The 27,649-nt window shown below is 49.8% G+C and overlaps 1 protein-coding gene across 1 annotated transcript in view; it reads right to left on the bottom strand.

The window, feature by feature from the left end:
* Positions 1–27,649, bottom strand: part of HIP1 (huntingtin interacting protein 1) — a gene marked incomplete at both ends in the record, with an annotated part of 118,284 nt that overhangs the window by 17,934 nt on the left and 72,701 nt on the right. The window contains 8 exons of the mRNA XM_084251034.1: positions 919–976; positions 2,465–2,605; positions 7,076–7,137; positions 7,630–7,706; positions 9,059–9,139; positions 12,889–12,945; positions 13,173–13,315; positions 14,306–14,369. Coding sequence (XP_084107160.1) covers positions 919–976; positions 2,465–2,605; positions 7,076–7,137; positions 7,630–7,706; positions 9,059–9,139; positions 12,889–12,945; positions 13,173–13,315; positions 14,306–14,369 — 683 coding nt within the window. The remainder of the gene's footprint in view (positions 1–918; positions 977–2,464; positions 2,606–7,075; positions 7,138–7,629; positions 7,707–9,058; positions 9,140–12,888; positions 12,946–13,172; positions 13,316–14,305; positions 14,370–27,649) is intronic.

Raw genomic sequence — 27,649 nt, forward strand, 5'->3', positions numbered from 1 at the left:
CTGGGATGTGCCTTCAACAATGCAGACCTTAGCTCACAGGACCTACAGCAAGCGGGGAGGCCCTTAAGGTGGGGTGCACCAGTGGGCTCCAGGAACTGGAAGAGGAGTCTGAAATACGGTGGGCTGGAGACGAGGTCAGAGAGGACAGGTGGGGCCAGACCATGCAGGGCCTTGTGGGTCATGGACAAGAGCTTGCATTTCATTCTCAGTTTAAGTAAGAGCCATCAAGAACTTTCAAACAAGGGATTGGCATTTTCACAAGGCTGTTTAACTGCTGGGTGTTTCCCAGCTGTTAGATTCCAGGGGCCAGGGGTGGACGTCCTGGAGTCCCATCAGTATTGGAGGGTCCTAGAAAGTAGCAGTGGTAGAGAAGAGATGGAGATACGGATGGAACCAAGACAGAGTTGTACTGGACATGGGAAGAGAAAAATGGTGGACTCCAGATCTCTGGCCTAAGCAGATGGTAGCAGTATTTACTGAGATAGAAAAGATGAGAGAGAAAAAAGAATTCTGGAGGAAAAGCTATTGTTCAGTTTGAGTTTCAGTCTTGGTGTCTTATTGTCAAACAGCAACTGGGTACGGGAGATGGGAATTCAGTAAGGTTTGAGTAGAGACACGTATGTGGGAGCTGACAGCATGTACATGATATGAGACCATGAAAAACTAGGGGGAGAAAGAAGAGGATGAAGTGCTGAGTATATAAAGCAGGTGATGAATGAATGATATCTTCCAGGTGCTTCTGTGGGGTTATTTGAGAATCCATAGCTTCCCTAGTCATTGATAAATAAACTGCTTTATTGCCTTAGAATGCAGATATCCCTACCCTTCAATTATTGTAAAGCAAATACTCTCTCACGGAGGAACTGACCTTACAGCACTTTTTGATTTGCCCTCACTCCTGTCACTTAAGCCCCTTACTTTGTGAATTGCTCCATGAAGCGGTCCCGGTGTCCTTGCAGGGTGTCAGCTGGGAGACCTGGAAGGAACGGGGGAGAATGAGAGAGGAAAAGGACCAGAACAGGCAAATCCAGCAGGCTCCAGAGAGAGGGACCACCCCTCCTAGAGCTGGGGGCCAGTCCTGTTAGGGGACATTCCTGGTCTAGAGCATCCCCAGGACTGGTAATCATGGGGGCCTAGTGGGACCAGCAGGGAGTCTGGGGGTGCTTGTCCTCCAAAGCCTTCCTTCTGTTTGTTCCTGGAGTGTGACCACAGCGGCCTGACCACGGGAGCAGCAGTGTTGACCTGACCAAGCAGCAGGGTAAGTGACACAGGCCCTGCGGGGCAGTTCCTTCCAGGGGCTTGTGCGCTAGGTGTCCTGACTGGGCCCTGGGTGGATGTTGGTCTGGTAGAGATTCACCGAGTCTACTTGGGCGACTGCCTGTCAGAAGGCAAAGGCCACAGGACTGATACTTGGTTCAGTGCCCGCTTAGTCACTGCTAACTTGATGCTGCTGGATGGGTAGCAACTGCTTCGGGCGGGCCTCCTTGCCACAGACTGGGCTCTCTAAGGCCCTTTCCCCTCCCTGACTGTGATTCTGTGAACCGTATTTACAGATCACAACTCAGTAGTTCTATTCTTACTTTTTAATTTTAGCAATTTTTGAATAGGTGATATATTCACCACCCACACCAGATTCAACAATGCAGACCTTAGCCCATTGGACCTACAGTAGCACTGTTTTAAACAAGCACATGAAAGGGCAAGAACTTCTGTAAGACCAGTAATTTCTAAGATATATTCTATGGGGGCCTCCCTGGTGTCTCAAGGGGTTAAGTCTCAGCACAATGAAGCTGCCCGCAGCCACTGCAGCACGAGTTCAATCCCCAGCCAAAGAGCTGACCCACATAGCGCAGCAGACCTCTCCTGTCTCACCCACTGCTCCCTTCAGCAGTGTTTTTCAGAATGTCCACCTGTTCTGCTCCCCACTTTGTCTCTGGTGAGTGACACTGTAGGGCCTGTGTCACTCACCCTGCTGCTTGGTCAGGTCACCACTGCTGCTACCGTGGTCAGGCCATTGCGGTCTGACCCCACCCCCCTATCTCTGGCTTACACTCCGCTCTTGTATGCATAAATAAATAAAATAAATCTTAAAAAAATAAAATACATTCCATGGAAGTACCCCAGAAATCTGTGGCCAGATGGGGATGGCCCTCTATTTGAGCAGCTCTATCTTCTGTTTTCCCACATAGTACCATTTGTACAAAGAGATTGAGACGATGAACATTTTGGAACCACTGACTTTGCTCCTGTGAAACCAGTCCAGTTATCTTTTGTGTGATTCTTAGAACACAGGATGGGTATGGAGCTGTGGAGGGTGAGAGCCATCCTGGGAAGCCACTGTGGCAAGCCAGGTGCTTCCTTGGCCTGCTCCTCTAGTCTCAAGAGAGCAGAATAGGGCAGAAAGCCCAGGGCCTTGAGAGGATCTGCCAGGGGCTCCCAGAGCTGGTCTGCCCAGTGTACTCACAGGAGTGGAGCTTGAAGAGAAGCTTGACAGTGTAATCATAGAGGTGGCTGCAGTCCAGGATGACCTGGATCAGCGGGGCGAGGCGGCACTGCCCAGCTGTGGTCACTGACACGGAGCGGGACATGTCCAGGGAGTTGAAGACTGGGGAGTAAACAAGGAGAGAGGAAGGAGAGCGAGGAGTTACAGTGACCTCCCCAGCGGGGCAGAAGGCAGAAGGTCCAGCCTGTTCCCTACATGCGCTCTCTCTTGTAATGCATTTCACTTGCACGGGATAGGAAAAGGTTCCCCATCACACGGGCGAGAAAATGAAGGTAAATGACTTGAGGGGGATCACAGAGCCAGAAAGTGGTCCTAGAGGTGGTGTGTTAAGACAGAGCCCAAGTGGCCAGCAGAATAGACCAGGAGCCTGGTTCCAAGCGATGTGGATGGGAGACCTCAGCTCTACTCTGCACAGTCAGGAGGAAGCTGGGAAAGAGCTTTTCTGATGACCGGGGTTGTACCTACAATGGAGAATTCCTTCCTGCCTGTCTTGAGGATCTGGGGCCCCCACCTGCAGTCTGATCAGAGAAGCAGAGCACATCATCTTGCAGAGGTTCTGATATGGCAAATGGGCTGCTGTTCAAGGGAAGCCCCGTCTCACTGGGAATCAGAATCTCAGGACAGGAAGGGGCTGTTGAGACAGCCCTTGGGGTCCCCCTTACAAGAAGCCCCCAGTCTGCTGGTGGCTTCCGGCTAACATGTTGCGACCGGAACACAGAGAAGGAATGGTCAGCCTGGGCTTCCTGGTGGTTTGCCAGAGGGTTCGTGGGGCACCAGAGGGGATGTGCAGGCGTCCTGGGTGGACAACTGAGAGGGCTACCAGGGCTGAGGCCGCGGCCTGGGAGGAAGAACCATTAGGATGAAAAGCCGATGGAGATCCTCAGGGGATCCAGGGAGCGGAAGTACAGATCTCCATGCTGCTGAGCTCCCGAGAGCAAGTCGCTCTCCCCGGGTCTTGCCCCACAAATGCTCCACATTAACTTCCCCCTGTCCCTTACTCCTAACCCAAGCAACGAGATGCCTGGCCATAACCTTCAGTGCCCAGCACTGGCCAGGGCCAATTTCCTCCTTGCAAGTGGCTGGTTCTCGTTTCCAGACTCAGTGCCCGCGGCCTGCGAGGAAACCTTCCCTGCAGTCCTTCGGGGAGCGGGGCTGCCCGAGGCAAGCCCAGAGCTGCTGTGTTCCGCCTTCCCCGACTGCACTAATCCCTGTTAACTGGGTTAGTCTGGCAACTGGAAAAAAAAAAAAAATCCCAAACTGTTCTAATTAAAAGGCAGCTTTTCTTCTTGACACAAATTAAAAGCAGCTGTCACTGCAAGGCGGCCATCCCCACGTCTACTGGCTTCCTCAGGCTGCACTCTGGCAAGGAATCACACGCTGCTCCGCACCCGCCTGCCCGGTGCTTTCCAGGAATGCCCCTTGGCATCTGACAGTGTGGAGAGCAGTGTGACCGTGGACAAGTTACTCGACCTCTCTGTGCTTCCAGAGCTTTCCTGTCAAATGCAGATGGTTACAATAGCATGTACCACCTAAGGGTCTCACAAGAATGAAATGAGCATGTCAAGGGCATTGTGTTGTGCAGGGCTTCTCAACTTTGACATTGATGAGAATCACCTGGGGACTTTTAAAAACTATGAATGTCTGCCTGCAACTTCCCCCATCTACTATTCTGTTTTAGTTGGCCTGGAGTAGGTTTGGGACAACTGTAGGTTTCAAAAGCAACCTCCCGCCACCCCGCCATGATTCTAAGATGGAGCCGGGGTTGAAAACCATAGTCCCTAGTTCACTATTTTCAAACTTGAGCATGCGTCAGGATCGCCTGAGTAGTGTTGTCCAACAGAACTCTGTGATAATGGAAATGTTCTCGATATGCTAGCTGTGTGTGTCCACTCAGTGCAACCAAGGGCTGACTGCTAGATGTTATTTAATTTATAATTTAAATAGCCATGTGTGATTAGTAGATACAATATTGGTCAATGCATACAAGGACTTGTTAAAACAGAGGCTGTTGGGATATTCTCTTCCCCACCCTGAGATTCTGATTCAGTAGATCTGGGGCTGAACCTGAGAAGCTGCATTTCTAACAAGTTCTCAGGGGATGCTGACGCTGCTGGTCCAGGGAGTACATCTTAAGAACCAGTGCACATGTCCTCCCAAATGTTAATTATAAAGGCTTGCTGCTTCCGGGCCTCCCCGGTGGCGCAGCGGTTGAGCGCTGGGTTGCGAAGCTGCCGGCGACCTCTGCGGCGCTGGTTCGATCCCCGGCTGCTCCCCGGCCACCAGAGGAGGGTCCCACATGGCGCGCAGACCCCTCCTGCCGCCCGCTGCTCCCCTCAGCAGTGTACTTCGGTCCTTCTGCCTGCTCTGCTCTCCCCTCTGGCTCTGGTGAATTCTCTCACCCTCCCGCGCTTCTGACTGTACCCAGTGCTTGTATAAAACAAAGAAACAAACAAATAAATAAAACATGCCTCTATAAAAAAAATAAAAAAAAAAAAAAAAAAAAAAAGACTTGCTGCTTCCTACAGCTGAAGAAACTGTGGTGCCCTCCCAAGGGAATTGGTGGGGATCTCGCAGGGCCACAGACTAGAGCTCGGTCGCTGCAGAGCATTCTCCCACCACCAGTGCTCTTCATTGCTGCAGCTCACAGTGGGTGCCTGGGGATGCGGAGGGGTGCAGGAGACATGTGGTAGAGGGCTCTTGAGTCCAAGTCAATGCTAGCTCATGGCGGGGTTTGTGCCATGACTCGAGTCATTTGCTCTAGAAAATTGTTAAGTGGCTAATTCACCCCAGACATCCTGCAGCATTCAGCTGCATGTTGAGACTTCTCTGAGAGAGCTCTGTTCACTTGTTATTTGTTGCTGTTTATCTAGAGCAACCATTCTTGATTTCTGCTGAGCACCTGCCATAGAAGAGGCATGGGGCTAGAGTAGAGATGAGTAGAGCATGGTTCTTGACTTGGAAGAGGAGCTCAGCAGCGAGGATAATGATATCAGTGGTCAGTGCACTTGAAAACAGAGCCAGGTACCATGGATGCAGGAGCAGAAGGGTTGGCTGAGCTGGCCACTGGGGACTTGCCGGCATTGCATCCTTGTCCTCCCAGCTACTCAAACCTTATTGATGTTATCACCATCCCTGCTCACTCTTACTCCAGCAGTCTGCAGGGGCTAAGAGGACCATGGCAAAGGTTGCCTCTACAGCAGAGGCAGGCAGGCAGGCAGGATCTGGGAAGGTGGCTAGGCCTGAGAACTTGGGTCAACTAGACTCTCCCCAGGATGATGACCCAAGACCATCACTCAAAACTGCCTTTAAGCAAAGCACATTCCAAAGCCCATGTCAAAGAATTCTTATATATTCCCATGTGCATGTCCCACCTGAAGCTAAATGCATTCTTTTGTCTTTATGCAAGCATTTCCAAATGCTTTTTTAAAAAGTGCCTAAACCACTTTTCTCCTGCCTGGCTGGGGATGCCTGAGGGCAAGGACTACATTTTTATCTCTCTATTGACTTTTGTAAGGTGGTGTGCTTAGCAGGCAGAGTATCTTATTTCTACCACAAATCATGGTTTCTAAATTTTCTGGAGCTTCTCTGAGCACATCCTGCATGGGATGGATTAGCCACAGTATTCAGGATTTTGTACGCTGTGGTGTGAAGGACTTGGCCGACTAGTTCAGTGCTGGGACCTAACAGGCCAGTTGTAACTACAGGTGAACAAGTGCACAGGTGAGCTAGCCCAAGAAATTGGAATTTAGGGGCGAGTATTCCGTGAGAGAAGCCGAACCCCAAGAGTGGGCCCTCCGTGTCCCAGTGCTGAGAAGGGGCCACGCTGGGCAGACACTGAAGTGTGGGACTCCCTTCCACAGAATTGGATGCTTGTCATGGAACACCCTGAATCTCAGAAAACTGACTTGGTCCCCGAAGGAAGAAGGGGGAGCCCGGCTGGAAGGTGTGGGGATAGAGGACATTGGAGAGAAGGAAACAGTTTCCTGAGTCTTGGCAGGGATGGGTTACGGGCTGACAGCCTACAGACACTAGGGAACCCCGAGGGGTGGCCAACCCCCAGCTAGTGGGACGGGACTTTTGGGGCTTCTCACATGGCTGTGGGCAACTATCCAACTCGGCTACTCCTCTGCTATCTGCCAACCAAACAGCAGACAGGAGCTCTTCCTCCTGAGCAGAAAGCCCTCCAAGTGCGAGCCCTGCTCTGAGTAGTAGGCAGGGTTGGGGCAAAAGACCAGCTATTGCTGGGGTCAGAGTTCCAGGGCTGTCAAAGAGGCGGGATCAGTCTTGGGCTCTTGGTGCTCTGGGCTTGGGGGAGGTTGGCAGGATGGGGAGCATTGTCTTTCTGCTCAGGTATGAAATCACCAACTCTGAAAATATCCCAGAGCTTCAGGTCCTCTCTGCTGGAGGGGCGCAGAGAGCAGGACTAGGGTGTGATCAGCCCCTTTCCCCTGGCCCCATGCTGCACGACTTGTAGGGAGAGTGTGGCCAGGCTGCTCCGTCCAAGCAGGAAGCGAGGCTGGGAATGAGGCCATCCCCACGAGTGCCTGGGCCAGATGGGAGGGCGAGACTCACCAGTTTGGAAGAGGTTAAGTTCACATTCCAAGTAGTCAAACATCTCCACTGTTAACTGGAAGCTGGACCAAAGAGGAAAGAGAGCTTACACCCCACAGCCTGAGGTCAGCACATCACTCATCTCTTCTCCCACGCTCTCTACTGCTGTTTCTGTCCCCAGTGTGCACGTGCATGTATGCACCTAGCATCACACCCTCACACAAGCGCATGCGCACACACACACACAGACATGCATGCACACACGCCAGCTCTAATTCTTAGCCCCTCCTAAGTGGGTATTAAGCCATTTGAAGATCAAGCAGGGCAAATTCAACAGCTGCAGTAGCAGAGGGAGAAGACAGGCGCCATGCTGGGCAGCCAGAGCAGGTGACAGAGAAGAGAGCCCTGCCATAAGAGAGCCTTGAGGGAGGCACCAGCAGTAGGGGCCCAGAGGCCAACTCACCCCAAGGCTGTAGTCCCCACCCCAGCCCCATCCCCTGCCATCAGGCCCTCTGAGACCCTAAAGGGAAGAGACAGCTTCCCCACTGGTTCAGAGCACGAGGACAGCCACTTACAAGTTGTTAACATCACTTTCTCCAGCTTCGTCCAGCTGCCGGTCACTCATCTGAAGGTTGCCTGGGAACCTGGGATTCTGGAAGGGAGGCAGAGGAAGGGCTCAGAGGAGGGTAGCTCAAGAACTCTCCAATCAGCCCAATTAAGTTGATATCAATCAAGCTATTTGCACTAGGCTCAGGCAACAGCAGGAATCTGGGGAGATGGTATCAGCATGTACCCTGCCCCCCAGTCCTGACGGGCACCTCAATTTGCTCACAGCAACAAGCATCCACTAACCATCATCAGAAGTGAAGCCTCCATTTCATTGCTGGGAGCCAGGAGAGGGTCCTCTCTGACCATCTGTGGCCTGGACATTCTAATGTTGCTCTCCAGAGGGGTGATGACCCCCTCTATGTGAGAGGAACAGGCCCTTAGCCACCTACAAGACTCATACCCTCTGAATCCTGTCCAGGCCTTCTGCTGTCCTTTCCTGAAGCTGCTGTTTTGAGAAAGGGCAAACCCATTCTACCAGTTTAAGCAAAACAATTAGTAAAACAAACTCAGAGGTAGGGAATATTGCATCATGTGCCCCCAAATGAGAGAAATTCCGTGTACCAGCAATCATTGTGCAGTATCTGTATCATTGTCTCTGCCATAGCATGGTTTGTCCCGAGTGGGTGGGACACCGTGGCAAGGGGTGGGCAGGGATGGGTGACCCATCAAGGGCATTTCTAAATTCCGATGTGAGCATTTCAGGCCCTGAAGACAGAACTCCCGTGCCGCCGCCCTCTGCCCTCCTGGTCCTCCCTCCTGGCCCATCACTCCTGCTGTTCCATCTCGGCCATGCCCAGCTCCTTATCAACCTCTTTTCTGGTCTGTTGGCCTCCTCTTGCCATATTTACTTCCTCGCTCAGTCTGGACGCTATGATGGTGACTGGTGCCCTTCCCCCACGCCTTTCTCAGTGCCTCTGCTCCCACCACGCTGCTGTTAAAGCCTGGTGAGCCTAGCTCTTGGTCACGTGCTCTGTGCTGGGACCAGCTGCCAAGTGTCCCTGGAGACAGGCTCACAGCTGGTGTCAAGACTAGATCATTCCCTCTGGCATCAGCGTCCTCAGCCCCATGTCCCTCATGGCTTCCCCTTTCCACTCAGTCCCAGTGTCACCCTCAGCACATGCCTGCCTTCTCACATCACTGGAACTACCTACCTCAGCAGCCTGCTTCCCAATCCCTTCCTCCTACAAAATGCACCCAGCTGTCCTTCCGGTCCTCTGGTTTCAAAAAAGGAAGGGCTGGACTCATTCCTGACTCTTGGTCAAGCAGCCTTCTGTGCTATTCAATCTGCTCTAGGTTCTGGTTCATTCTATCACTCATTCAACGAATCCCGCTGGCGCACAGAGGTGTTGTGGGGCTTGGGTGGGGGGGAAGCTGATGCTGGAGGCAGAGACTCACTTTGGTGTGGTATTCCATCTTCGTTCTCAGCAGTTTGAGGTAGATGCTGCAAAGCTGTCCGTACCCCTCACTCAGGTGACCCTTTTGGAAAGAGGAAAGAAAGTATGGTGTCAGCATTAAGTGTCTGGGGTGAGAGGCCTATAGTCAGGACTTCTGTTTTGAAGAATTTTTATCCTGACTATGGAAATAACACACATCTACTGTTGAAAATTTGCAAAATATAAAAAATACACATATACAAATAAATCACCCTTAATTTAAGCACCAGATATAATCATGGCCAATATTTTCAGGTACAAAACGATATTTGATTTTTTTCAATTTAAATAGACTTTATTTTTTAGAGCAGTTTTAGGTTCACAACACAACAAAATTCAACAGAAAGCAGTGATTTCCTATATACCTGTGCCCTACCACAGATCCCCCCAATATCAACATCCTGCACTAGAGTGACACCTTTGTTACAATCAATGAGCCTATTGATGTATCGTTACCCAAAGTAAAGTTTCCATCAGAGTTCACTCTCGATGTACATTCTGTGAGTTTGATAAATATATATGACATGTAACAGCATTACAGTATCATACAGAGTAGTTTCATTGCCTTAAAAATTCTCTGTGCTCCACCTTTATTCTAAAACAGAATCTTTTTTTTTTCATTTAATACACTGCAATTTTTCCCATCTACTTAATATTTCTTCTGTGTCGTTATTTTTAGTGACTGCCCAGTACTTCGTATTATGTACAGTAATTTATCAAACCAATTCCCTACTGCCATACATTTTAGCTGTAGGCACATTGTTTTTATTATAATTTATGTTTAAATGAATGTTCTCCAGTACAATCTTAGGTACAAACAAGAGAACTTCTTTCAGATAAATTCAAGAGAAAGCTTATCGTTTAAGGATTTTAAGTGCCCCACTCCTGGTAATCACAGTCTCTATAGGCTAATTCCTTCCTTCTGTCTCTAAGCAAAGGAGAGGAAATACCTCCTCCAGAGAGACTCCAACAGATTAAGAGCTCTACGTGTGTTATATACATGGGCTGGGGATTTGAAATGGGATCAATCCTAGCTGGCAAAGAATAAACCTTCCCATGGAATTTGCCCACACAGTCATGTCCTGAGCGCCTAGACAGAGCTAGGATTAGAGTAATGCTGGCAATTTCCAGTTAGATGCAAAAAAGGTTGGAAATGGGGCGCAAAGAACACTTAACTGAAAGGCTGTGCTTCCCACATGAGTTTGACATCTATGTTTTCTTTTAATTGTATCTATATTCTCTACAGCATTGAAATATACCTCAAAGGGCACCAAAGGGAGGTGAGTAATCAAGTATGTTATAGAATATATCAATGCCAGAGGTGACAGGATTTAATAATGTATTCATTTTCTATGAAAATGCATTTTAGTAATTTTTACATTATACTTAATTCATAGAAAAATTAGAAAGCAAAAAATAGAAAAAGAGAAAATAAGCTCATCCTCAAAGACAACTACATTTCACAAAAAAATGCACAAGGATCAAGAAGTAAAAGATGAATGGATCAGACTTAAAGTGCCAAAAGCCAAACTCCTGATAATAACTCAGGAGAAAACCGAGATGACCTTGGATGTGGTGATGACATCTTAGATACACTCTAAAGACACAACCCATGAAAGAAATAACTGATAAGTTGAACTTCGTTAAAAAGAAAAACTGTTCTCAAAGACAATATCAAGAGATTGAGAAGAGAGGCCATAGCCTGGGAGGAAAAATTTGCAACAGACATATCTGATAAAGGATTCATCCCAAATATACAGAAAACTTTTTTTTTAAAGATTTTTTTATTTATTCATACAAAGAGCTGAAGTGTAGGCCAGAGGAGTGGGAAGGTGAGAGGACTCACCAGAGACAGGGTGGGGAGCAGAACAGGTGGATCTACTGAAATACACTGCTGAGGGGAGCAGTGGGCGAGACAGGTGAGATCTGCTGCTCCATGTGGGTAGCTAGCTCCCTGGCCGGGGATTGAACTCCTGCCACAGTTGCCGGCAATAGCTTTATAGAACTGAGACTTAACCCCTTGAGCTACCAGGGACGCCCACAAGGAACTCTTACTAGTCAACAATAAGAAAAAAACGGATTTAAAAAATGGGTCAGAGTCCTTAATGGACACTTCATCAAAGAAAACGTAGATAGCAATAAGCCTGAGGAATGAGGCTCCACATCACATGTCACCAGGGAAACACAAATTAAAACAATGAGATACACCACACATCTATCAGGATGGCTGAAATCCAGAACACTAACAATACCAAATGCCGGTGAGGAGGTGGATCACCAGGAACTCTCATTCATTGTTGGTGGGAGTGCAAAATGGTGCAAACAAGTAAAAATGATTGTTTGCTACCAGCAGAACTCTCCCCAAGGGAAATTCTGAAGGAAATAATTCTGAAGGCAATTTCTTCTGCCTAGAAGAAAGTGACCCTAGATGGAAGAACTGAGATACAAGGAGAAATGGAGAGATCAAGAGGACAGGAAAAAATAATTAAAATAAAATAGAGAGTCTGAAAAGAAAACCAACCAAAATTAAAACATGTGGCAACAATAGCATACAAGAGGGAGTAAATAGAGTCACAATATTCTAAGATCTTTGTGTTACACAGGAAACGGATAAAGATATAAATTTTAGACCTTGATAAACTACACATGCATTTTAACATTAGGTAGCATCCATAATACAAAACATAAAAGCAGATTTTTATAAAAAAAAAATCTCCCAACCTGTAATGGAATGAAAAAACAATCAGCCCCAAAGAAGGCAAGGAACTAGAGGAAAAAAACACTGAATGGAGGGGGCAAATAGAAAGCACAAAATAAGATGGGAGATATAAATCTAAGCATAACATGTATTATGACAAATGTGAATGGCGTTAAATGCGCAGTTAAAAGACAACAACAAAATTCAATTAATTGCTATTTACAAGTGATAGTTCTAAGATAGAAGGATATAGAAAAGTTGAAAGTAAAAGATATAGAGGGAAATTCTAACAAAAAAGGGCACAAGATCTAAGCTTTCTAAGTTATAGGGATGTGACAGAAAGCTCTCTGGGGAGTAGCTAAGGGATCTGGGGACAGCTTTCAGCCCTGTTCAGGTTACCAGCTTTGGGACGAAGGAAGAGCTGCTTCCTTCCATGGGCCCCTCCTACCTCATCGTTGGTGAGGACATAACTGTGACATTTTGGGAGCTCAGACAGACACAGGTATGAACTGGGAGGAAAGGGCTAGAGTAGCTGTTCTCCACCAGTGGGGGCCAAGGCGCATGTCAGAATCAATCAATCAAGGAGATTCACCAAAATGCGGATCACCCCTCACTACACACATATTCTTGGACTCTAGGGAACGCTAGCATGGGTGTAAAGACACTCTTTTCCACTGATTCTGATGTCACCACCTAAAGTGCTAGGAAAGAGAAGGCACTGGCATAAGAATAGGGGTTGCTAGTTCTTAATTACTGTGACCCCAATGGTAGCAGTGGAAGGGAAAAAAGGTGGAAACTGTGGTAAGGTCACTACTGAGGAGGTCCCAAACCTGGGGAGCATTGTGACATGGGGTTCCATTGGCAGACGACATTCCCAGGCACAGAGAATTTCTCTGCAGTTTCCAGGGACTCCAGGTAAGAATGGGGACAATGTGGTACTACTTGGAGGCTCCCTGACTTCTCCCAGATGCCCAGGAGAGGAACCCTGTACAAGTCAAGAGACGTGACTTTGTTCTATTCCGCAGTCCTTGCTCTGTGGCCCCTGTGTTGGGGTGCAGAGGGGCAGCGGGCTGCAGGCGCAACTCCAAACTCACCCACATCCTGCTCATGTCACTCAGCTCGGTTTTGTATCTCAGAGAGTCCTTCAGCACCTGGAGAGGGAAGAGGGCAGAATATGAGAGGAAAAGAGGGTGCAGATTATAAAAGTTGGGTCTGGGAGGGAAAAGAGGCTGATAGGTACAGACCAACCCTGCCCTAGTCCTTGACCAAGAGGCCAGGAGAAGGGGGCAGCTGAGTCCTCAGTGTGGGCATGGATGGTTGCCACATGCCCCACCATGGGCCCCCACTTCCTGCCTGTCCCCTGCAGCCCGGGACTCACATTCGGGTGGCCATCTCGGAGGAGTTTGTGGAACACGTGGCAGAACTTCCAGCAGAGCACAGCATTGCTGGAGAGAGGCAGGCGGTTGACAACAGACCAAAAGGTCTGCGCCCCTTTCTCATGGTGGGTGCCCAGTATGCATGGTGAGGGAAGGTCATGGAAAACAAGGGCACAGGCACAGCTCCCGCAGACAGCCCCTGGGCTGGAGCCCATACCAGGACTGCGAAGATGTTCAAGAGGACAATGCTCGGAGTGGAGACACCTCATATCTGCAAGCTCAGCCTGGCAATTCTTGGGCACGTGGAAATACAGTATCTTCCTTGAGTAACATCCATTTTATTACACACTTTCCTGAGAGGGCAGTGTCTTTTGGAGGGGCCTTTGCCAAGCAAGCCCTCCAGCTCTTGGATGCCACGCCTCAAGGGCAGACCCCAAGGGACCCATTCCCTTCTTGTCAAAGCCCCAGAGCCAGGAGGGTGGTCGCCCACAGATGGGCAGCCTCCCAGGCCAGGTGGCCCAGCTGTCTCAGGGCACCCTAATACAACGTGGTAGGCTGGGGGAAGACCTTCCAGTCACCAGATCCTAGTCCATTTTGAGGTTCTCCGCTTCTCCCCTTCTGGCTCAGGGTAAACCTGCTCACACAGGTGGCTCTAGGTGCATGATTGAGCCCCTACATCGACACAAGGCCAACCACTGCAGTGGGGGCCCTCTGCTTTGGGGCTCAGAAAAGGGGAGGTGATCATTTCCCCAAGGCGGGAGTAGTATCATGCTAGGGCAAAGGGTGGGGCCTGGAGCACTTTGATAACCCAGTGAAAACCCCTCTGTGCCCCAAGAAACATCTCTAAGGGGGGTAACTTCAAATGACTCAGTTTTAAAAAGCTGCAGTCCCAGGAGCGGAGCAGCAGGACCTTTGGTAAGTAGGAAAGGCCTGCTGGAAGCCCTCAGCGGGTGATGGTCTGCCTCTGAGGGCAGCTGCTGCCAACCCAATGCGGCTCACACCCTAAGGGAGCCTGGCCTATGTGGGGGGTCCCCCTCCTGCGGCTGAGCAAGGATGCCTCGCCCTGACCTTAGTCCCCATAATTTGACCCCCCTTCCCCCAGGGTCAGTCTTCTAAGCAACATCCAAAAGGATATTTCTGGCGTGTTTTTCCTTTACAGCCACTTCCTGCGTATTAATGGCCTTATTGATGCTGACAGTCTGAAAAACAAGAGGGAGGGGGAGGGGAGGGAGGATGAGATGAATACGCTTCTGAGAGTGGCTAGACCCTCCCAGAAGCCCCACCCCTTTCTCTCCATCCAATGACTCCTCTCTTGCTCTCCCAAGACCCTGGGGGCCCAGTGTTCCAGTGCAGGACCCCCAGCTGGGGGCAGAGGTAGGCAGGGCTCCCAGGCCAGCTGGCCCCGGCTCTGCTAAGGCAGCGGGCTTTGCTGCCTGGCATTGGCTGTGCCCAGCTGCTGTGCTCATCTGCCACTCATTCACTTGGCTCAACAACATGGCAATTAAAGCCTACACAAAGGGATGCTTTTCATCCCCGGGGAAACATTATTTCTCTGGAAGCAGGAGGAAGAGGCCCTGAGATCAGGGAGCCACTGTGGCCCAAGACCATCCAGCCACCCCTCTCCACCACGGAGCCTTCCCTGGCTGGCCCAGGCCAGCAGTGGTCACTCTCTTCTCTTGCTGTCTCACTGCTGGGCATTTTCTAATTCCTAACCAGATTTCTTCACTTACAACAAATAGCATTAAAAATACTGTCTCCATTCAGGTCACTTAAAAACCATAGCTTTTTATTTTATTTTTTTTAAAGAAAAACAGAAAACACTGTTTTTTATTATTATTATTTTTTTAAGATTTACTTATTTATGCATACAAGAGCTGGGGTGCAGGCCAGAGGTGAGAGGATTCACCAGAGACAAAGTGAGGAGCAGAACAGGCAGATTGACTGAAATACACTGCTGAGGGGAGCAGCGGGCGAGACAGGAGAGGTCTGCCGGGCCATATGGGTCAGCTCCCTGAGAGAGGATCGAACTCCAGCTGCAGTGGCTTCAGATAGCTTCATAGTGACTTAACCCCTTGCACCACCAGGGAGACCCAAAAAACATAGCTTCCTAAATTAGCAAAGCCAACATACATATGAATATAACTACACAAACACCGAGATGGGATCACAGCATGTAGGGGTTTTTAAGTACAGGTTTTCCCTTTTTCTATTTTGCTTTACATCCTTTCTATCCCTAATGCAGTTTGACAATCTGTTAGGTGTCTCCCCACTCTCCCCCCACCCCACACAGAAGGGATTCATTTTACCTCTGTTCTATAAAAACAGATCGTTACACAGACATTTCCCTACATCTTGTCTTCTTCACTTGAAACGATCTCATGAAAAATTCTCTAAGTAGACTGAAGAAACTAGCTTATTCTTTAAAAAGATGTGCTATTGCATGGTGTGGGTGGATGTGATTTATTCAAGCACTCCCGTGCTGGTAGACAATCAATTTATTTCCAGTTTTTTTAAACCATGGGGAAAAAATTTAGTGAGCATTCTTATACATACAGCTTTATTAATTAATGCTTCCCCACTATTGTTCCCTCCCCCCACCTCCAAGGGATAGAGTCCTAGAAGGGGGGTTACTGGGTCAGGATTAATTTTTTTAAACTTTTTATTATGGAAAAGCCCAAACACATACAAAGATAAAGACCAGTGGAGTAGGCCCTCACATAGTCGGTCCCTGCATCGACCTCTATGAACACGTAGTCAAGAGTGGGGAACAGAACAGGCAAATCTACTGAAGTACACTGCTGAGGGGAGCAGCGGGCAAGTCAGGAGAGGTCTGCTGCGCCATGTGGGTCAGCTCCCTGGCCAGAGATCGAACATGTGCTGCAGTGTTGCTCTGTCAGAACATCCTTCCTGACAGAGGAGAAGTCATAAACACTTTCAGTAAGTCTTAGGCTCAGCAGGCCACACTGTCTCCACTGCAAGTCAAGGAGCCTCAGTGGATACTTAAAGCAACACATATGGGATAAGAGTGGCTGGACCGGTAAGACTTCCTTTACAAAGCCAGGGGGGTCTGGATGTGGCCTGTAGTTGGCTGACCCTTGCTCTTGACCATCAACCACAAATCCCGTTGCTCCCTGGTTTTTTCTGAGCTAAATCCCCGGTATTCAATCAATTTTACCAGTAAATAGTTACGTATGAACCTCTAAGGAAAAAGGGACTCTCCTAAAAAGTTAACCATAATACTATGATTGCTAAAATTCCTTAATATCAAAAGGTTAGTGTTCACATTTCCCTGTTGTGTCAAGACACAAAAACTTTCTTGTACTTGTTTTGATCAGAACCAAATAAGGTCGCCAGTTTGTTTTCTTAAAAGGCACTAATGATTCACATTTCCACTGACAACGTACAAAAGTATCTCCACCAGCAACAGGGGTCATCACTTCTTTTCATTTTGCTGGTCTTATGGGTGTAGAGACATTTCGTCATTAATTGACATTTTCCTCGCTGCTAGTGTGTTTTGAGTCTGGCCTCACAGAGGTAAGTATGTCCATCTTATCTGAAGGTGTCTCCTGGAGGATGACTCTTACATTTTCTATTGTTTTGTTGTTCAATTTTGACATTTACATTTTTCACATTTTTCTGGAAAAATATTTATCTATGTATTTGTATGTACATGCATATGGCTATTATAAACTCAAGGTTATTTTCCCAAGGTCATACTATTAGATCCTAACTCTGGTCTGCTGGATCCTCAGTTCATAGGCCCAACCCTGAAACACAGTGACAAGCTCTGAACTGCACTGGGGCTGGCAGGGGTGGGTCTAGGTGAGGGACGTGTCGGAAAGGTCATCCCAAGGAAAGGCCTGGGCCTGGAGCTTGCAGGCTGGTGTGTGGAGGGCAGCATGCACGCAAAGGAGGAAGTGGGTGAAGCCAGAAAGGGGGTGGTGCTGTGTGTGGAAGGCAGTGAGTGGGCTTCTAGGCAGTGGGAAGGGACAGCAGCTGGAAGACCGGCCGGCAGCATTGCAGGTGCTACAGGAGAGGTGGAGAGATTCTGCAGGTAGGGGTTGGAGGGAGCTTATTAATAGTCCAGAAGTGAAGGGACAGAGGCCTCCACTGACATGATGGAGTAAAAATGGAAAGAAGCCTGACATAAGGCGGGCTACAGAACTAATTTCAGTAGGATACAGAATATATACAGCATGGAAGATTCGCGAGTAGGTGCTCCCAGCACAGGGGATGCAGCAGTGAAGATGCTGCAAGGTTTTGAAGCCAGGCTGGTGAAGAACAGAGGCAAGACCCCTGGGCCCTCCAGGCCTAGAGGACACCAAGCAAAGGGCACACTGAGGCCGGGTAAGAGAGAGCCAATTTTAAAAGAATGAAGGAGTGAACTAGTAGTAGCTAATCATCAAGATAACGATAGCTAATGAATGTTTCTCAGGTCCTGTGCTAATAAGCAATCTCATTAAAGCCTTAAAATTTCACATTCTACAAGGAGGGATCAGTATTAATCATCCCTAGTTTATAGACAAGGAAACTAAGACTTAGAAAGATTGAGTAAATTGCCCAAGGTCATTCCACCAGCAAATCTAGAACTGGGCCTTGACCTGGCGGTGTGGCCCTACTGTGTCAAGACACACAAGAGACACAGTTCTCCAATCCCCACACTGCAGACAGAGGACACAGAATCAAATTCAAGTGATTTCCACAGGCTGAAAAAATGGGCTAAACTTCACAAGATGCAATTCAGTATAAAGAAAAATTCTTATATTTATATCTAACCTCACTGCACAGTGAGATATCACAAAGCAGCACTGGTGGAAATGATCTAGCTTTCATGTATTTTTCATTAAGTTGCTAACTTAAGCAACATTTTGATGTTGCTTAAGTCTGATCAAAATGCAAGTCTGATCTCAAAATGCAGTGTGCAGAGTGATGGAGGGGATGGTTTCAATTCTCCGCAGATCAATTCACATATAAAGCACTATCCAACTTAAAATTTTATACATTATGCAGAAATTGACAATCTAGATCACTTCTAAAATAGAATGACCTCGATTAGAATGAACTCAGGATCTGAAGAAAACCTAGAGGAGTATAAGTATTCTATGGAAGGAGGAATAACTCCAGGAATCAAACCTAGACCGATGGCAGAAGTACAGGGAAGCAATTTCTGGGTAAATTTAAAGTTGTCTCATGGAAGACAGAAGTCCCCATTATTAGAAGCCTGCAGGCAGAGGTGTGGCAGCTTCTCCTCAGGGTGACTGTGAATGACACCGACAGGCTCAGGCTGTATTAGAAGATGACTTCTAGGCCCCTTCCCCTTTTTGACTCTGTAAAGGCCCTTGAGATGAGGTCCTCTTTGACCTCGTGAATACTGGGGATCCACAGAAGGCGCCTGAGCCTGGGAAGGTCCTGATGCTACAAAGGCCCCTCCATCCCCGAGTTTGAGAGATTACCTCTTCCATGCCCTAAGGAAAGGGTGGAACACTTCCACGTGGACATCGGTGTTGTAGCCCCTAGTAGGACCGCAGCTCACGGACAGAGGGCCTAGCCGTTCTCTAACCAACAGCTACAAGATCCAGGCAAGCCCTGCCTGCCCTAGTGAGGGCGGCCCCCACTCTCCTCTTGAAGCTCTGGCAGGGTCCTCGGTGTGCCCACAGATTAGAGCCAACATGCCCAAAGTTCTCCCACCACTTCCCGCTGTAGAAGTGCCCAAGAGGCAGGGACCAGCTGTAGCTACAGGCCCACTGCCCAGTTTCTGTGGCAAGGCTTTTGGGGCTCCGAGAGCATTCTGGGGTCTTTAAGGCTGGTTGTGGGTCCGCAGAACAAGAGACACAGGGACGGTTGCAGGGCAGAAGTTTCCTCTGCAGCAGCTCCCTGTGGCTGATGCACGCCTTGTGCCTCACACACTCCTCCGTCCCGCCTGACTTCCCCGCACACACCAACCTGCCTTCCTCCAGACTGGCCAGGGCACTCTGGCCAATAATTTCATCTTCCCTTCTTTCTTTTTGAATTCCTATTTCCTATATTGTTTTACCTCCCTCATGAGCTTAAAATCCCGAGGGCAGGACCCTGCCTTTTTCCTTGTGAGCCCACACTAGCTTAGGCAGGGTGTAGAGTCTTAATAAACCATTAAATTATTAAGAATTGATTGCTTCCTGCTCAAAAGAGTACCAGGCATATGATTCTTGGTCCCCTGAGAAAGTCAGCTCCCTTTCCTTCTCCTCCCCAGACTTTCTCTGAAGGAAATAATGGGTTCTGAGCTGGGCAACGCCTGGGGACCCTCCACGGGCAGAGAGTGGGAAGTCTGGGCGTCAGTCTCTCACCTCCGGTCTAGGTTGGAGAACAGCCTCTAAGAACGGGCTGTTCTCCAGACTTCCCTGGAGTCACACGGGACCTGAGACCATGCAGTGTCCCCCTGAAAGAGCAGCATTGTACACCACTTCCTGACCCAGCCGGCCCTTGAGTCCCAAGCTGGTTCCGGAGAGCCAATTATCAGCGGGCACCGCGGAGTGGCCGGGCGGCTTTCCCTCGGTCTCCCTCCCCTTTTCCCATCCTCCACTCCCTGGGGCAGCCTGGGCCAGGCTGCAGCCAATGAGAAGCCCTCGGCCTGGCTTCTGCGGGGAGCAGGGCCTGCGGGGGCCAGCTGGGCACTGTCAGGTCACGCACACAGCTCTTGGCCCGGGCCAGCGCTTGGGCTGCCAAGGCCCAGCTGGCTCGCAAAGGTTCCATGGCAGGGGCAGCACAGAAGACGTGCCAGGCTGTGGGTGGCGGGTCCTGAAGCAAGGGACTGGAGGGCTCACCTCCCCGGCTAAGTGAAGGAAAATCAGAGCAGGCAGGGCTGAGGGGAAAGGAGAAAGGCAGCTAGAAGGGGGGCAGAGGAAAGAAACAAAGAAGGCATGTGGGGGTAGGGGAGGGAGGTGTCTGCTCAGCAAAGGTGGGTGGCCACTACCAATGGCCTCTGCAGTGACCACCCACCTCAGGGGCCGAGGACTGGGCACTGGTGACACAGCATCCTCGCCTCAGGTTTTGGAAGCTTGAGGTAAGCAGATGAGGGGGTGGTTCTGCTAACACCTGGGATTGGTCTAAGCTCTTGCCTTCTCCCCGCGCCCGCATCCCCGCCATGGCTTCCACGGCCCATGAGCCAGGCTCACCGACACAGGGTGGGGACCATTCTTCCCGAGTGCCTGATCATGAGGCACAGGGCAGAAAGGGATCCTCGGGGTCATCAGCCAGTTCACTTGGGGAGGAATAAGACTGGTGATGGGGAGAGGGGGTGAGAAACCAGAGAGAGGGGAATGGACCCAAAGGGCTGCCAAAGCAGGTCACGGTGAAGGTGGAGACAGCCTAGGTCAGCCGTCAGGACCACAAGCCTGACCGTGAGGTCACACAACAAGCAAGGCCCAGGAGACGGAACAGAACTTCAGCACTGAGAGGGACTGCTCTGGTCTTCGCTGTGATACTCAGAAGCTGAAGCCCAAAGCCAAGTCTTTTAATTCATCTCTTGATCAGAAATAATAGTAACAGAGTAGCATCGTCACTGATTAGTGGCAGCAGCAGGGGCTCTGCCTCTTGACTAGTTACAGTACTGAGGGATTTGCTTCTGATGCTCCCTTTGACCTGGAGGGCAGAGAATCCCACCAACCTGCCCAAAGTAGCACAGGCAGCCAGTGGAGTCAGGTCCTCCTCGCCATGCTCTGCCGCCTTCAGACACTCCCAGCAGTACAACCCAAGGCGTCCACCTGTCTCCCTCACTTTCTACCCTGGCTTCCTTAGTTTACAGGTGTTTGTCCCAGGATCTCTATCTATTTAACTTTACTCCATAGCAAACTCAATCAGGCCCACGGCTTTGAACTCTTAGCTTCTGCCAGTCCCCTGACCCGACTGTTCCTCTCTCAGCTCCCCTAGAAGTCATCCATAGCTGTCTTTGCCTCAATGCTCCCATCCACTCATCAGTAATGCTGTCCTACCTTCCAAATCCCTCTGTTTCTCTCCACCTCTTCTATCTCCACCCAACCCCAAGCCCAAGCCACTAGCATGTGCCCCTGGACCGCTGGAAGAGTCTCCCAGTGGATCCTGCTGCTCACCCAGCACGAGACCATGGTGCCCTGCTCAGAGGCCCCCATACCCATGAAGTCCATACTCCCACTCAGCCAATGAGACATTGATTCCTGTCCTCCCTCCCATTCATTCTGCCCACCCACAATAGCTTGTCTGGGTCTGCTCCTCAGGCACATCTAATTCTTTCTGCGGCTCCTCATGCCTGGAGTGATCTTCTCCCCATTGCTTCAAGGCTGGAGTTGCCTCTTTCTTCAGGTGGCCTCTCTCACCTAAAGCATCTCCCCACCCCTTGCCCTGCAATATCTGTTCATCCCAACTCACCGCCACGCTGCTTGTTTCCTGCAGGTTCCTTATCACAACCTGTAATTCCCTGCCTGTTCACCTGCATATCTTCACTGGGCTTCACACAGCTAAATACTTTGACTCTGAGTTTATATAAACGGTATTTGGATGGACTGAATTGTGTCCCCCACTCCTACATTTACACGTTGAAGCCTTAATCCCCCAATGAGGTGGTATCTGGGGACAGGGCCTTTGGGAGGTGATTAGGTTTAGATGAAGTTGTGAGGGTAGGGCCTCCATGTCTATGTCCTTCTACCTGTCTGTCTCCTTCTCTCCTCCCTTTCTCCACCCCACCCCCAAACCAATTTGATTGGCACCTTGGTCTTGGACTTCCCACTCTCCAGAACTATAAGGAATAAATTCCTATTGTTGAAGCCACACTGAAAGGCCACGTGTTGTGAGTCCATTTACACTAACTGTCCAGAACTGGCAAAGCCACAGAGACAGAGAGTGACCCACTGGCTGCCAGGTTCTAGTGGAAGTGGGAAGTGGCCGTTTAATGGGTCTGGGGCTTCCTTTGGGATGATGAAAATGTTCCGAAACCAGATCGTTGTGTTGGTTGCACAACACGGTGAATGCACCGAATGCTACAGAATTACATGCTTCCTACTGGCTGAGACGGCAAATGTTATGTAACATCTAACAATTTTCTCTCAAAGGTGGAAAGCCCTGTGGGATTGAGATGGGCTGAGAACCTGCTATGAGCAGGACAGGGCTGCCTGCAGGCTGCAGGACTCGAGGTCATGAAGCTCCAGTGGTGCCCACCGCATAGCCTGTGGGGACCATCTCCCCACAAAGTGCCACTGGGGTAGCACAGCAAGAAAGGGGCCTCGTCAAGGGCCCATGTTGTTTATGGGGAGATAAAGACCATCCTCCTTCCTCTTCCTGTTCTTTCCTTCCTTGTCCTCTGACTATGCAATTTCAGAAGTGCTTTATGAAAAAACAAACCGGTGTGGGCGCCCAAGTTACTTATGTCTATGAGTGGCTCGGGCGATGAGCAGTCTGAGAAAGCTTAAGCCAAAATGAGATGAGGTTTCCAGAAAATGTGTGGGAGACCCAAAGCAGCTACCTTATTACATGAACAGCAAAAATACCCCAGGAAGGCATACGCAGGCCGCCTTCAGCCAGAGGTGCAACGTGGAAGATCAATTCCTATTTTGCTTCTAAGTCTTTTCTGTCTGGAATGATCTTTGAACTGAAAAAGGTAGAAAGAGCAAACCTAATGTGAGCTAGGAGACTGTCAGAGAGTCCCCAGTGTTGGGCGAGTTCAAGGCTTCTGACTTGGATAAGTAACACACTGGGAATCACGAGAACCCACGTGGGTGACACACATACACACTTTCGGGGTTTGGGGAGAAGGAGAGCAACTTAAAGACCAGGCACGGGTGAGGATCATATTCACGATTCCCTAGGAGAGAAGGTAAAGCCCCCCCCCACACTCCCAGTCACCAGGAGCCAACCTGTATTCACAGATGAAATCAGGGGAGACTGACCTGTCTCTCTGCTAGGCTCCAGACCAACGTCTCAGGAAAGCTAAACAGAAGTGGCTTGGGACTGAATTTCATCATGGAGGCATTTAACAAAGCCTTCCGTAACAGCCTCACCAGGGTGAGAAACAAGGGTCTGAGACAAAGGTCTGAGATGTGGCCCGCAGACTGTGAGTGTGCTCAGACTTTGTTTTACATTTTTAAAGGGAAGAAGAGGCGCAGGGAGCAGCACAGCAGCAGCAGCTGGCTACAAGGCCAAAACCATTCCCTGTCTGGTCCTTTGCAGGACAAGCTTGCTGACCCGTGGGCTAGACAGAGGGTTCTCGAGGGTAGAGGTCTACACTCACAGATGCTGATTATTGGCTACCATGATCGTGGGTGATGCCTCAGCCTGTGTCCTCCTCCGAGCTTACCAGTGAGTGTATACAAAAGACAACAATGGATCTAAGTGATGCTGGAAACAACAGCAAATGCATCTGGAAGATATTGGTGTAGCAGGACCATGGTGGACACAATAAGACAGAATAACTTGGGCCCAGGATCCAAGTGCATATGGTCCAACAGCAGGCCAGGTGGAAAGGGCTGCACTTATTCCCACTAAGTTCGTTAACAGTAAGATGTGGCCACTATAATAAAATGTAAGATGCTAATTTCATTTTGAGCTTTATCAATAGAATTATAAGATCTAGAATAAGAGCCCATTCTTGGTTACAGCTTTCAGCCACACCTGGAGTTCTGGCTCATCTACCACATGCCAGAGGCCCCTGAATAACATGCTCAGCCCTGGGCACCCCCATTCTGAGAGGAATACAGATCATGTTGGGGTGTGCAAAGGAAACCGAACAGGACGGTGAACCACAGAAGGTGAGATATGAGAACAGGGAAGTAGAAGTGGGGTGAACCCCAGGGAAGAAAGGACACAGAGGTCTTAAGTCTCTTGGGTCTAGAATCTGTGAGTTAGAAGGCCGCAGGGTTAGAATCACAAGATGCCAAGTTCCATATTCACTGTGTGCCCAGACTGGAAATGATTCCAGTGTACTTCATCCTGGGGACAGATGAACTACCGTACAGCCGTCCCACAGAAAGCTACTGATTCACACCAACGACGTGGACACAGAAGCCCACACACTATCTGATCCCATGTATTCTGGAGAAGTCAGAACTACAGGAATAAAAAACCACTTCCATGGTTGTCTGGGGTGGGTTTGGTGAAAGCATGACTAGAATGGGAAATGAGGGAATAGGGTGCTGATGGAGCTGTTCTAAATCCTGCTTGTGTGGTGGTCAGCAATGGTGTGAGACCGGCCAACTCATAGTGCACTAAGGATGGTGAAATTTACTGTATGTAAATGACCTCAATAAACATGGCTCTGAAAATAAAGAAGCCAGGATTAGTGAGGGGGGATAGGGAGATTTTGGAAGGTGGTGCTCAGCCATTGGAGGGGAGTTTATACAAGTGGTTTTGGTTTTCTTTTTAGATTTATTTACTTTAAGTGAAGTACCATTGTTCCGCATCCTTGTCAGTGTTTTGGCAGTGTAGGATTATCCCCCTCAAGTGTAGACAAGATGGTTTTTAAGCCCTGCTGGACTCTTTGATCCCATGATTCTGGGATCTCTCAACTTGCCTCTCCTCTCTTAAACTTCATTCATTCAATCAATATTTCATGAGGACCTACTGTGCGCTAAACACTGTGTTAGACACTGGGCACACAGTTGTGAACAAAGCAAAGATTTTGTGGGACTTATATTTTAGTGGAGAAAGGTAGACAGTAAGCAGAACAAGTGAATCCACTATGAAAGTGGTTATAAGTGCTGATAGAGAAAAATGAAGCAAAAAAAGGAACCTGGAAAGTGGGGGCAGGGCATTTGCTGATTTCATGTGGGGGAGGGGAATCAGGGAAGGCCTTCCCAGTGAAGTCACATCTGAGCAGAGCCCTGAAGGAAGTGAGGAAGGGAACCACCTGGATATTAGGGAACAGCCTTTCAGCCAGAGGGAACAGCAAGTCGAAGTCTTAAGGGAAGAGTGTGCTTAGTGTGCTTGAGGAATAGCAAAACAGCTGGTGTGACTGCAGTGGTGTGAGCAGAGGACACAAAGCTGCAGGACCTGGATGCCACCCTAACTTAAACAGAGAAGTAACAGGATCTAACTTTTCTTTCTTCTGGATAACTCTGGCCGCCATATTGAGAAGGGACAGTAGGATGAAGGAAAGGTGACAATTAGACTATTCCAGTAATCCGGGCCGCATGCGCGGGGGTCTTGAGTAGAGTGGCACTGGAAGCATGAGGAGTGAGAGGGCCTGCATGGATCCTGAAGTTCTGACTTGCTGCCGCTGGGGAGAGTGTGAGAATGGAGGCCTGGGGGGTGGACTCCAGGAACCTAAGGGTTTCGCCTTAGCAGCTGCAGGATGAAACTGCCATTTATTGAGCAGGGGAAAGAGGAGAGGAGGCTGGCTGGGGGGGCGGGAGGAGCAGGAATGTGATTCGGGATGTGATTACGTGTGATGTCTGCTGGGCATCTACTAGATGGACAGCTGGAAGCAGGGATAAGGCCTATGGCAGGCAGAGATTTGGAGTTATCAGTTAGAGGAGGCATTCGGAGCCAGAGGCGGAATGAGATCACCTGGCCGGTGAGTGCTGCTGAGAAGGAGAGGAGGCCATGGGGGCCTGGGGCCTGCCAGCCCAGGGGAAGTAGGAGGAAAGGTGCGGAGAGCAGACTCCCAGGCAGGAGCGGGCCCATGGGTGGGGGCTACTGCTCGGTAAAGTATTTCAATTTTGAGGGGGGCTGACAACTGTGGTGAACATGCTGAAGGGGTGGGGAGACAGGATGAGAATGAGCCCCCTGCCTATGACAAAGACATGACAAGGGCACTGCTGATGACCTGGGTGAGACCCTGCAGTGAGGACAGAAAGCCTGAGCCGGTGGAGCAAGAGGGAAAGGGAGGAGGAGTGGGCGGCAGTCTGGTGGAAATGGACGCCCCCCACGCCAGGGACTGGGCCCAGAAGGCACCTCATCCCCGCCTTTCCCTCTAGGACAGCATGGCCCCAGCTAAAATGGCGCCTCCACGGCTGATTCAGACAGATGGGGATCAGGCCCGGAGTCTTTCCAGATTGGGGTTCGAGGGACAACTAGGACAAATAGCTATTTTTCCTTCTCTGAAATGCTCATGACCCCTTTACACAAGATCCCTCTCCTGTCTGCCTCTCCTTTCCAGTCCCAGCACCACTATTCTGTGAGGGCCAAAGCAAGAAGCCGGGAGGAACAGCCCCGCGTGGGAGGCCCCTCAGCCACACTCCCTTCAGGAGAGGCCTCCTGGGTCCCTCCCTCACCATCCTCACCCCCTTATGCTTGTCTTTCCCACCACCACGCTGGGGGATCCCAGCTCTGTATCCAGAGCTTCTCAGAACTTTCACCACAGGCTCCGAATAGGACTATTTGGCATGGGGATGGGGAGGGGAAACCAGTTTCAGAAAGGGGGGCCCATCCCATCCCTCTCGACCTAGAGAAGCAAGCAAGTCCAGGTTTTCTGCCATCTCCCTGGCTCTAGCTTCTAAGGCCCTTGCTACCTACGAGTCCCCTTCAGCCTGTCATCCTGTTAGGCCCTTAGGCAGACCCAAACTACCTGCACCTTTGTCCCCGACCTAAAAACCCATGCCCTTGGCTCCTACTCCCACTCACGTAGCCCAATTTCTCAAGTGGACCTTGGATCTACCCTTTCCCCCACACACCAGATACCTCTCCTTATAAGAGGATGTTACCACACCCATCAGTGAATCCAATTATGCTTTCAGAAGGCCCCAGTATACAGGGCATAAGGGTCAGATATTTAGACTGGTGGTGGTGGAGGGAGGAGGGAAGCCAGCTCATGTCCCTTCTTCCCCATCTGCACCCACGCTGTGGCTTGGGAAAGGCAACCCTCCCCGCAGTTCCTCTTTCTCATCTTAGAGGAAGCCTGGGTTCTGTGACCTAGCAGCTGGAAGGGCAATGCCAAGGCCATAGGTATTTCATCGGGGAGCTCATCAGGGTGGCTTGCTGGGAAAGTAACTGCCCCAGAGCAGGCCCATGGACTGTCCTGGTTCATTCAGTGTTCACTGAGCCAGGCTGCAGTGGCCTTTCGCAACACCCCTGCCTTCCATGGAGACCACCCAGGCTGCAAGTGCTGGAGCCCAGGCCTGAGTCTCTCCCCAAACCACCAGCATTGCCAACTTCCTCTCCTGCCCTCCACCGAGCCCTCCATCTCCCCAGATTTCTAACTGCAGTTAGTTTTTCCCTTCTTCTTCAGCCCCACAGGGCGACTTTTCTCTCTCTCAAGACACAAGGGGCAGGTGGTGCCCGAGCATAGGCGCCAACCGTCCCCCAGGGCCCTATTGAGGAGAGTGCCTCCATCTGTCAAATGAAAGAGTCAGAGGCAAGCGCCATGCCTGGGCAATGCCAGGCCTGCTCGTCTCCTTCCCAGACATCCTTCACATCTCTATTTTTAGAAGTTCTGTTTCTACACTCAACACCCCCAATCTCACACCCATATTATATCCTACAGCAGATTCTCGAATGACGTCATTTCATTTGACGTTATTTTGCTATAACGTTGATGGAA

Source organism: Talpa europaea (assembly GCF_964194135.1).
Source record: "Talpa europaea genome assembly, chromosome: 12".
NCBI classification, from domain to species: Eukaryota; Metazoa; Chordata; class Mammalia; order Eulipotyphla; family Talpidae; genus Talpa; species Talpa europaea.